This window comes from Elaeis guineensis, chromosome 5 (genome assembly GCF_000442705.2).
Source record: "Elaeis guineensis isolate ETL-2024a chromosome 5, EG11, whole genome shotgun sequence".
Classification (NCBI taxonomy): Eukaryota; Viridiplantae; Streptophyta; class Magnoliopsida; order Arecales; family Arecaceae; genus Elaeis; species Elaeis guineensis.
The window spans coordinates 125,801,564-125,813,648 of NC_025997.2; the positions used below are offsets into that span (position 1 = coordinate 125,801,564).

The window sequence follows — 12,085 nt, forward strand, 5'->3', positions numbered from 1 at the left end:
TCCACTGCTATCTAGTCCAACGATAATCATATGGATTCAGAATCTAGTCTTCTTTTGAGCCTCCAATTGGATGATCACTAGTGCACATCAGCAGAAAGTGTGTTATAGTTAGGAGCTATTTTTTTTTCAAGTCTAGACAAATGGGGTTGATCATTGGCACATGTTAGTAACGGTACATTACTCTGTGTGATATTAAAATTAGTTTTCCTTCCGGACCTCCAGTGGGGCAATCATTGATGCATGACTAATGGATGACATATTGTAGTCAGAATCTAGTCTCTTTCGGGGCTAGCCATGAGCCGATCATGGCTATAGTCAGAGAGACTAGGGAGTGAGAGTGGAAAGCCGACCTTTGAATGATTACAAAATTTATTTCAAGCAAAAATATATATTTTGAATCTTTGTTGATTGTTTTGTCATGCTTTTATACTCATGAAACTATAAATTTATTTTTTTATATAAATATTTAAATAAATTAAAGGTATTGATAACTTACTGAACTATAAAGCTCACTTCTATATTCTTTTTTCAAATCCACAAGAACATATAGGGCTTGGAGAGCAATGAGGAGCTTAAGACCCTACTTGCACTTTGTTTAATTTATTTCTGAAATAAATGTTACTTTATTCTTATTAAACCTTGTGAATATTTTTATTGAATAAATTTATTAAATGTTTGCTTTTACTACCAATATTTGAGATTGATATAAATATATATGAACATGAAGGCAGGCCTTGCATGTCCTGTGGACTTAAACCCTAAGGATTTGTGATAATCTGTCGCACCCCTGGGTTGGGACATGACAAATTAAGTAGTACCTGTTAAAAGATCCTATAGTCTAAGTAGTTAGTGAGAGTGGGGTAGAATTAGGGTTATGATTGAATGATTCTAATTATTAGTAATGAATTGCTTAGTGATTATATTAGAGGACTAATTCCTTCTCATCATATAGATCAAAATGGTTCAGACCAGATCTAGGAGATTGTCTAACATTGCAAAGGGTTCTTATATGGTCGATACACGTCGAACATATCAGAATGGTTACACCTTCCAAACCCTTGGTGGTTCACGAACTCATAGTGCCCCATGGACAGCTGGCACTTCCCAAATGGAGTATTTCTCTCGAGCTACTAGTAATACATCATGAGCTGCTAGCACCTCTTGAGCTGTTAGTGCCTTTAGGACAGCTCGCAGTTCATCACTAGATTAGGGTGAAAGCCAGATAGCAAACCATCCTTGCCAAAGGATGATGTTCTCAATACCGCAAATATCAATCAAGAGGCTGTTAATCCTTCAAGGACTGAAGGACTGATGGTGAGTCTCATACAAGTCCTAATCGGACTCATTCAACATATGAAGCGATAGGATGACAAAGGTGGCAAATCCTCAAGATCGGAATGAGGGATAAGAGAATTTTAGAAGTTGGCACCACCTGCTTTTGAAGGCTCCATTGATCCCATTAAGTCACTAAAGTGGCTCAAGAAAATGGAGAAAGCCTTCACCAACATAGAATGCATGAAACAAGAAAAGATCGGCTTTGCTACCTATCAGTTGTAAGAAAAAGTATTCAAATAGTGGGAAGCCATCAAGAGACAGCAGAGGAAGCTATCAAAAGGTAAGATGATACTGGTGCATAACCGATGGATGGCATGTTGTAGTCAGAATCTAGTCTCTTTCGAGGCTAGCCACCGGCCGATCATGGCCATATTCAGAGGGACTAGGAGAGTGAGAGTGGAAGGCCAACTTTGGGTGATTTAAAAATTTATTTCAAGCAAAAATACATATTTTGAATTTATGTTGATTATTATAGCATGCTTTTATACTCATAAAATTATAAATTTATTTTCTATATAAATATTTAAATAAATTAAAAATATTGATGATTTACTGAGCCATAAAGCTCATTTCTATATTATATTTTTTTCAGATCCAGAAGAACATACGGAGCTTAGGGAGCAATGAGGAACTTAAGACCCTAATTGCACTTTGTTTAATTTATTTTTGAAATAAATGTTGCTTTATTCTCATTAAATCTTGTGAATCATTTTTATTGAATAAATGAATTAGAAGTATGCTTTTGTTACCATTGTCTGAGATCGATATGAATACATATGAATATGAAGAGAGGCCTTGCATGTCATGTAGGCTTAAATCCTAAGGATATATGGCCGTCTGTCGTGCTCCCTACTCAGGCGTTTGGGTCAGGTCGCAACAAGACCACTCCAAAAAGGAGGAGAAGAAGAGATGTCCCCTTTTCTCATAAGGTAACTCATTCTAAAACTCTCAAAAAATCTAATATAATAAATCAAATTTATGCATATGTAGTTTATCAACTACTGCCAATGATAAAGTATATCCATTTTTCAAAAAATAAAATTCCCGATGAAGTGTGGAAACTAAACTTTGATGTCTGCACACCTATAACTCAAGAACAATTAAGAAAACTAAAGCAAGTAACTCAATAAGATATTCTAGTTTTGAAAACCGTCAAATCCTTATATATGTTGGTGATTCCTTCATCGTTGATTCACAAAATTTACTATAACATTCCATCACATAATTTGGATCAAGTCGACATAACCTAGGGAATAAATGCATCTATTGTTAAGTGGACATTGTGATACATGTCTGACATTGTTTATATATGAAATATGGTATATTAATTTCTCCACCTGCAACGATATCACATGGGTAGGCATTATGTACAACATACTTACTAGAAAATTGTTAGTAAGATAAATCACGATATCGAATTGTCTTATTTAAGATGGAAAACTAAATTATTTTTAGAATGATTATGATATCTCGATTTCTCATATCTTATATGTTGATTTTTTTTCGATGAAATTATATGTTGATTTTGATATATGATAGTTATAAAACTAATAAAATGATGATAAATAGTCTTAATCTATGTGATATATAGTTTCAAAGTCCAAATGGACTTCTTTACCAAAAAAAAAAAATCCAAATGGACTTACTTAGGAGACCCACCCCTTACCGTGTTGGCCAGTAGTATTACAGCTGTTTAATTTGTTTAAACCAATACATTAATGTCAAGATGGGTCAGCAAATAGAAATAGGGTGGTTTAGTGAAAACCATGGTCCCAAACCAGTTACACTACTATGATTCCGTCAAGGAAATAGATTTCCTTCGATACCCATGATGTACCGTATAGTATGATACATTACACACATCATCCATCATGTGATGGACGATCACGATGCATGCATCGTATAGACTGCATTCATGTATGACCATGCATAATGCACCACACCGTATCAAACTTGATTTTTTATTTTATAATGATTTAAAAATTTAAATCTACTTCTAATAAAATAATAATTTATATTTTAAATATATTTTAATTTAATACAAATAAATTTGAATCATAAACAGATCAATCTGTCTAAATTCATTTATATATCGAAGAAATTCATATTTAAGCTTTTGAACCATTTATTTTATTTTTATCTACCTAGCGGGATCACGACTCCAACTACCTACCTAATCCATTTAAGAAGTGCTTAGCCCGGTCAAAATCTATCTAAACTATTTCTATCATATTTTATCTGACTCATTTAATATATTTAATATATTTTAATTTATTTAATCTGTTAAAAATTTGTTAAGTCTGTTTATCCATATAATGTGATTCAAATTGTTAGATTGGATTAGGTTATCTATATAATCAACTCGAGATGAGTTCAAAATTAAATTTTAATATATTTAATAAATAAATTAAATTTGGGTCGATAAATTTTTCAACGATGGTTATCTGAGCATTTGACCCACCCTATTCCCGGATGGAAAAATAAAATAAAAAGAATCTGAACGTCACGGGAGGACAAAGATATAAACAGTAAAAGGAATGTTGACGGTCAAATAGCTGCTGGCTGATCCGTCAATCACGGCATCCGGAAATCCCGACAGCCCTTCCTCCGTCCTGCGCTTCCTTCTTTTCCTTTTGTCTTTCTCTTCTTCCAATATGGAATCCCCCCTGCCCTTCTCATTTGGGGCGCAATCGCGGTACAAAACAATCTCCTGAACACGGTTCATAAGACCATTGGATCAAGAGAATCCGAGAAGCTCGCCAATGAGCCGGTGCCATACGATTTGGAGAACCGCTTTCGTATACTACTAATTGGGCCCTATTGGAAACTTTCCAAGATCTACCGTCTACGTCCCAGCTCCGATCTCCACCGTCCATCTCAACGACCCGTTTTCTGGATTCCCGTTATTTTCCGGCCGCTCGCCCTCTTTCACAACTTTCAAAAGCCCACCTCAGGCGGTAATATACTCCGCCGACAAGCTATAAACCTAAAATCCTCTCACAGGCGACACCCGTCTACTAGACAATCCGCGACTAATCCTACGGTTCACACTCACCGTAGAGGGCGACACTCTAGATTAAAGCAAAGTCGAGGAGTAGCAGCGAAACATCTGAGTGAGTAAAGCTTCATCATAAACTTGCAAGAAGCGCCACAATGGAGGCGTCTCAAATGTCGCTTTCGTTCCCAACTTCTCTTCTTCTTCCTCTCTCTCTCTCTCCGCGTTATTTCCTTTTCGTCTTTCGTCTGCCAACTACCTGACGTCTCCGCGTTCTTTTATCCCCACATACTCTCCCACCTCCGAATCCAATCCCACCCTAAATCTAACCCTATCTTCGAAAGCCCTAATTTTCGCTGGCTGGCCATGGTAGAGAACGACGGCAAGTGACGGCGGCGGAAGTGGGAAGGGAGTGGTAGAGAGGTTTCCAACTGGAATGGCCTCTGAGAACGGAGAGGATAAGCTGCTCGCCGCCGTCCGACACATCGCCAAGACGCTGGGGCGGACGGAGACTATGGCCGATGACATCCTCCAGATCTTCTCCACCTTCGACGGCCGCTTGTCCCGCGAGAAGCTTTCCGAGAAGCAGCACGACGACGGCAGCCTCGGCGATGGTGGAGGTGGGGGCGTCGCCGCGGGCGATGACCGCCTATCGCTCTCGTCCATGAACCGGACGCTCCGGTATCTGGACCACCAGATCTCCCGCTTCGTAACCTCTGACCGGTTGATCTGGTCCGACTCCGCCGACGCGTCGGCGTTTCTCGAGGCCGTCGACGATCTTTTGGACACGATCCATGACCTCGACCCGCCGGCGCCGGGGAACAAGCCGCTGCTCGACCGGGCGGATGATCTGCTCCAGAAATGCATGCTCCGGCTCGAGGACGAGTTCCGCTCGCTGATCGAGCGATCAGACGGTGGATCGCCGTTGGATGCGCCGGCGGCGGGGTCGTCGCCTTTCGATTCGGACGGAGAGAATAGCGACGGAGACGACGGCCAGGTCCCAGTGGCTCACCCAGTCAAGGACTACGACCTCATCATCGACGCCCTCCCGCCAGGGACCGTCTCCGACCTCCACGAGATCGCGCGGCGGATGGTGGTTGCCGGCTTCGGCCGGGAGTGCGCCGAGGTCTACGCTCTCGCCCACCGGGATTTCGTCGAGGAGAGCGTCGCCCGGCTAGGTATCCGCCACCGTACCGCCGAGGAGGTCCAGGGCACACCTTGGGCTGACCTCGACGACGAGATAGCCCGTTGGCTCAAAGCCATCAACATGGTCTTCCGCATCCTGATTCCCAGCGAACGCCGCCTCTGCGACCGGATCTTCGCCGGCCTGTCCCCCTTCGCTGACCTCGCTTTCGCCGCCGTCTCCCGCGCTTCGGCGATCCAGCTCCTCTCCTTCGCCGACGCCGTCGCCATCGGGAACCGAGCACCAGAACGCCTTTTTCGGGTCGTCGACATGTACGAGGCCGTGCGGGACCTCTTCCCGGACCTCGACCCCCTCTTCTCCGACCAGTACTCCACCTTCCTCCGGACGGAGGCCGCCACCCTCTCGAAGTCCCTGGCGGCGGCGATCCGGGGAATCTTCATGGAACTGGAGAACCTGATCCGGCGAGATCCGGCGCGTGCGGCCGTGCCCGGTGGAGGCCTCCACCCGATCACCCGCTACGTGATGAACTACCTCCGGGCGGCGTGCGCCTCCCGGCGAACCCTCGAGGAGGTCATGGAGGAGGACACCGGAACCGCCTCTCCGCCCGATCCGGACCGTCCGTCCTCCTCCCTCGCTGTCCAGATCGCGTGGATCATGGACGTCCTCCAAGGGAATCTCGAGGTGAAGTCCAAGATCTATCGCGAGCCGTCGCTGAGCTGCATCTTTCTGATGAACAACGGGCGGTACATCATCCAGAAGGTGCGGGACAGCGAGCTGAGTGTACTCCTCGGGGAGGAGTGGATCAGACGGCAGATGGCGAGGGTCCGACGGTGGGGGAACGAGTACCAGAGGGCCACGTGGAGCAAGGTGATCGCGGTGCTACGGACGGACGGTGCGACCGGGTCGGCGTCGGTGGCGGCGAAGGCGATGCGCGAGCGGCTCCAGGTTTTTAACTCGTATTTCGACGAGATTTATCGGTCGCAGACCGGGTGGGTGTTGGCGGACGAGCAGCTGAAGGCGGAGCTCAGGATATCGGTGTCGGAGCTGGTGCTGCCGGCGTATCGGAATTTCTTGGCCCGGTACCGGAACGCCGCGGATTCGGGGAAGTACGCGGAGAAGCACGCCAGGTACAGCGAGGAGGACGTGGAGGCAAGGATTGGGGAGTTGTTCGAGGGAACGGGGAAGAGATCGTAGGGGATTAGGCATAGAAAATAGCTGTTTCAGTTATATTGTAATCAAATGTAACTGTGTGTACAATGTTTGTTGGTATTTGAAGCTAGTTTGGATTGTAGCAATTGGGATGTAATTGCTGTGTGTATATTAGGGGTGGAAGGAATGCCCTAAGAGATACTACTTTGTGAAATTTGTTATGATTTATTTGTAGACTATTTTTTCGATCCTCACTAGGTGATTGCTACTCATGTTTATCTGCTGAAATGCCCCTTAGGCCTCCTTGGTTCATCCATCTTTTCGTCTTACTTCTTCTATTTATGATTGTGGGATTGTTCTGTTTTTGGTATGGTTTGTGATAGGCAGGGCTCCTTTTTTCCTTTTTTTTTTTTTTTTTCCATGATAGGTATTTCCCACCTTTTTTTTTTTTTTGGGTAAAAGGGTATTTCCCACCTTTAATGACTCTTTTCAGGTTTTGGTTAACATTAGTAACTTACTGAGTCAAGAAAGTAGGAATCTGTAACATGTTCCAGAAAACCAGCTTATCTTACCTACAGTGAGGAATTGTGTATCCTCTGTTCCATAACCATCCATTCAATCACCTGCCACTCCTCATTGCTTTGCGAAATAGTGCATTCATTATAATGGATACGTCCATCTCTGAATACAGAGAAGAATACATAATGTGTAACAACAAGGTCCTTGTGCTGTTCCACTGGGATGGACAATCCGACATGATGCAAAGACCACAGGCTTGTGATGGAGGAAGGTGCAAGCTAGTAATGGTCCACCGTGGGATGATGAACTAAGGAAGATATTTTATGATATTATGAAGAAGATCCCTTTCAATCTGAAGTTGGAGTTCATGTACAAGTTTCTATAATCCAAAACACATACCAACATGGAAGTCTGGCAATGGCAATGATGTTTATGAGCTTCTAAACTTGTAAGCGAGAATGTTCTCGTCTATGTGCATCAATGGACTGAGGAGGTTTTGCTGCAGCATCTCCTCCAAAGAATGCTGCTTTTCATCCATCAAAATATGTTTGTAATTAAAATTAAATCCTGCGCTTTATCCATGACTGCCTGTTACTTGGATTGCCTCTTAGGTTTATGTCTTTCATATTTTTTGCACGATAGGTGTATGATTATTGGAGATGTCTCTGTGGCCAACAACTTCAGTTTCTCACCCACTGATCCCAATAAGCACAGGTAAGGCATGATGTCCTTGTTATGCATAAGTTTTTTGTTATTCCCGAACATGCTAAAATGCAATTACTTGGTTAAATCCATTCCAATTATGTGGTATCCTTTAGATACCGAATTATTAGTTAGCACATCCCGGCTCAGGAATCAATGATTGTCGAAACAGAAGCGAGGATGCTAAGATGATTCCCAATTTCTTTGTGGTAATATATATTGATGTACATTATTCCAAAAAGTCATGCATATCTACTTAGTATCATTTGCACTCTTTGATTTCCATGCTAATACATTCTGTTGGGCATGCTTAAGTAATTATCGCACATATTCAGTAGTCTATCAAATTATAAGTTCATACACACCATTCTTCTACTTTTCTGACGTGTTCGGAAGTTTTCAATATTTAATGAGAGAGATGTTGATGCACATTTTTAGATGACCTGATGCACAGACCAGGAGACTTGCCTGTGTAAGTCCTGTCATCTGACTACATGATATTTCTCCACTGTCACCGTGTACATAGTGCATCAATTGAAGGGGGAACCACAAAGAGAGAGGTTAGCATCTCACAGTTTTCAGCATAAATCTTCTTTTTTTTTTGATAAAATGGAGTGTTCATACAACACAAGTCTGAATACAAACCCACAAAGTCCGAAAAGAGAATAATCCTAAAAAAAGGTGGCAAAACATCAAAATTCGACCAAGTAGGCCCCTTGAGTGATTGGCAACAAAGCTAGCCATCCAGTTCGCTGCGCTATCCACCTCACAATGGACATGTCTAATATCGATGGAGGCGCATCCTTCAGCATACATTTTTATTAGCCAATCTGATGGCTTATTGCAGTTTTGGAATGACATATTTCATTATGTAGGCTGCAACCAGCTTGTGAACTCTTTGAGATGGGTGGATGGCATCAAAAAACACGTAGGATGACACATCTTGACAAAGTGGGGTCAAGATGTTGCAAAGAGGACCCACCTCTATTAGTCCTGACCCACAGCATCCTCTTGTCGTCTCCTCAAAACCTGCACAAAATATTCAAAAGTGAAAACAAAATTTTCCTCTGGTCCTTATGACAATAGATAGCTGAACATTAAATCCAAGTCTTAAGGATAATGATAGTGGTGTAGTCAAGGCCAGCTAGATCATATCCACCGTGCTTCAACGCCAATCTCAATGTTTCAGCTATGTGCGGATGCATACCATACTTCACTGGATTATTCAAGATCTTCATGACGAGATTATACGTGTCCTGGTAGACAAATCTGCTACTAGGAAGCAAGTTTTGCATCACATGGAGTAGTTTTTGGAGCTTCGAGTTATAGATGATCGCATCCAAGTTCTGCTCATCAACGCATGCACGATGTAATAAATGACTAAAGCTAGCAGTGATTTGAAGAGGTATGCAGCCAATTGGAGGAAGGCCCACCACACAAAATCTCCGGCCTCCAAGATCATGTATGTCCTGCATGAAAGAGGTTGGCCAATTAGATTAAGTGTAATTCAAATTTAATTGGTATATGCATCCAAATAGAGTATCTGGACTCTTGCTGGAGAGATTTTTGTGAGATTGTTTACTCTGTTCTTCTTCTCAGTGTCCTTCTCTTTGTTAAGTTGACATTTTAACCCTCCATCAATTTATTATTTTATCAGTCAAATGGTTAGTAAATCCTTCACCGTTTTCCATTCTTTTAAAAGAGAGAAAATGAAATATGGTGGTTGAACATAACTTTTCCGATTACCATTTGGTTGTTGATTAGATAAGCTGTCAGCTGACTTCGTTAGCAATGGGATATAAGTATCATTTGTCAAATGAAAGTTTGCTCAACAAATGGTGGGCTTTATGCCCTGCTTCGTAGTTCAGAAAACAGAGGGCTAAAATGCAAGAAGACAAAGTTTAAGGCCCTGTTTAGCACTGGTGATTTTTTTTTTTTTTTTTTTGGTTTTTGTGGGGGGTGGGGGTGGGGGGTACGAAATACAGAGAATGATGTTAGAGACAGCATTTGGAAAAAACTTCCATCATTCCTTGCTTTTTTTTCCACTTTTTAAAGGCAGTAAATATTTGCTATCAGAAGCTTCCAAGGGTTCTGCATATGATTTAAAAAATAAAAGATTTCATTATACATATTTATTTAACCTAATTTAAAAAAATAAAAACAAAAACAATATTAATGGGCCTTAACTTTTGTATAATCATGCATCTTCATTTTCAGTGCATAGCATTCATCAGGATCACACTAGCATGATCCACTGATCATGTTGGATTGGACCAGCAGTTAATCCACATACAAAAAGCATAACATATAGCACATTAATAGAAGAAATTATTTCCTTTACTGCATGCACCATATGATTATACACCAATCATAACTACTTATTTCTATAGCAGTGCACCGAGAGAAATGCTTAATGGATGGGATTTATAGAAACAAGTAGCTGTGATTGGTGACATGCTGGTCATGTAATGCATATGGTACAGCAAATAATTTCTCCATTGATAGAGATACAAAAGACCCATCCTAGAAGAATTAAAACAAAATCTCCCATTTCCACATAAGTCCTAAACCAAGCTTCCTGCTGATCAAGATGCCACATGTGGGTTGCATTCTAGGATTGGCACATATCATATATTTAAGGCTGCTTGATACATTACCCAAAGCATTTTAACAAGACCTCCTCATTAGAGCAGTCTTTAACAAAACTAGGAAGTGTAAGGAGAACATTTACCTTCAGAGCACCCTCCACTTTGTGGAGTATGAAATCCTGGTACTCACTTATATTAAACATTGCCTTCCTTGTGGGTACATCGTAGTAATTCAAAAGGAAGTCATTAGTTCCCGCGCCAATAAACATGAGCGCATCGGCAATAATCCTACCAGCTTCCTCCTCCCCAACCATCTCTCTAAGCCTGCCAAGATAAGATCTGAACATCTCCAATTGTTTCGACATCGGCATCGTGTGCGACAGAACCGACGTCACGTCGTCGAACCCCGACCCCGCCGACGCGAAGTTCACACCCGTCCGCATGTCCTCCTCCGATAGCTTCGGGTCCAGGAACGGCGGCGACAGGTGTTTGATGCCAAGCTTGGAGCTAAGCAAGTCCGGCACCAGAAGGCCGTTGGAGAACCTCCCGGTGGCTGCATGGCCGGCGAAGTCCAGCCCATAGGGGACGTGGTCGCTCTTGATTAGTGTTGGGATGAACACGTTGTTGCCGGTGTCCAACGTCGAGTCGCCGAAGAAGAGGATGGCAGAGAAGTTAGGATGATGGCTTCCATTGGAATTGGTGGTGGAGATGGAGAAGAGGAGGAAGAAGAGCAAGAGGAGGGGCGGTGACATTGTGTTGATTGGTAGGAGCTAGTGGGTACTGGTGGTTATATTTCAGGCCAAAAGAGAGGTAAGAAAAGAGTGTGATGAATTGATAATAAATATTTGACCGTTTGATTTTGAAATCCAGCTTTTTCTCTTATCCAAAACACACAAAATTCCAACTTTTTCCATATGGAGCAGGAGGTGGTAGGCCAGAAAATGGATGTTATTCCCTGGATAGGGAGGATTTAGAATTTAGAAACAGGTTTCTTTATTATTTTTTGTATTAAAGCTTTCTTTTTGTGTCTGTTAAGTTTTTGTCAAGCGACAGGGTCTGCATCTCCAGCGCCGATATTAATTGTTCTTTTTTTTTTTTTGGTAGAAGATATTAATGGTTCTTTGACTTTATATATGGTGAACGGAATTTTGTAATGGGTTAAAATTTAAAATCAAGTGGGTGGTGGAAGTTTGGTATGAACTGGAGGATTGTGCTTGCTATTTGGTTGTTTTAATAGGTTGATCAAATTTAGGTCGCTACATTAAGACATTTTTGGCATGGGATGGTCACGGCTGTTTTTAAGGTATTCCATCTCCTGCAATATTTGCTCCATCTCTGCCATTTCTTCTACATCAAAAAAAAAAAAAAAATGATGGAGGAATAAAACTTCCACTTAGTGTTTGATTAAGTCTAAAATGCTGACAAAGTTTGATTAGATGCTAACAAATACATTGCTTCTTGTCCTCTTAAAATATATGCTTTATACTAGGAGTACATATGCACACCCACTTGATTTGTTTCGTTTATTTGATGCATAAGTTAGAAACCAGCAAAATTATACTCTTATTAAAAAAGTACGCACGTGCGTGCACACACACACACATATATATATATATATATATAATGCAAGAGTTTTACATGTTGGACTCCTAG

At 41.9% G+C, this 12,085-nt stretch overlaps 2 protein-coding genes across 2 annotated transcripts; one reads left to right on the forward strand and one right to left on the reverse strand.

Moving 5' to 3' along the window:
• Window positions 1-4,515: 4,515 nt before the first annotated feature.
• Window positions 4,516-6,877, forward strand: LOC105045902 (exocyst complex component EXO70B1). Its single transcript, XM_010924340.4, has one exon. The coding sequence runs from the start codon at window positions 4,767-4,769 to the stop codon at window positions 6,666-6,668; it is 1,902 nt and encodes a 633-aa protein (XP_010922642.1). The 5' UTR covers window positions 4,516-4,766; the 3' UTR covers window positions 6,669-6,877.
• A 1,551-nt stretch (window positions 6,878-8,428) lies between these two features.
• On the reverse strand, window positions 8,429-11,219 carry LOC105046187 (GDSL esterase/lipase At2g31550). Its single transcript, XM_010924708.4, has 3 exons — window positions 10,576-11,219; window positions 9,052-9,313; window positions 8,429-8,873 (listed from the first exon to the last, which is right to left on the reverse strand). The coding sequence occupies exons 1-3, from the start codon at window positions 11,182-11,184 to the stop codon at window positions 8,683-8,685; spliced, it is 1,062 nt and encodes a 353-aa protein (XP_010923010.3). The 5' UTR covers window positions 11,185-11,219; the 3' UTR covers window positions 8,429-8,682.
• Window positions 11,220-12,085: the final 866 nt, after the last annotated feature.

Coding starts and splice junctions, on each gene's coding strand:
- LOC105045902 (XM_010924340.4), top strand. CDS start 4,767: ATGGCCTCTGAGAACGGAGAGGATAAGCTGCTCGCCGCCGTCCGACAC.
- LOC105046187 (XM_010924708.4), bottom strand. CDS start 11,184: ATGTCACCGCCCCTCCTCTTGCTCTTCTTCCTCCTCTTCTCCATCTCC. Junction 9,314..10,575: donor AAGTGGAGGGTGCTCTGAAG/GTAAATGTTCTC, acceptor TCTTTCATGCAG/GACATACATGATCTTGGAGG. Junction 8,874..9,051: donor GAATAATCCAGTGAAGTATG/GTATGCATCCGC, acceptor TATTTTGTGCAG/GTTTTGAGGAGACGACAAGA.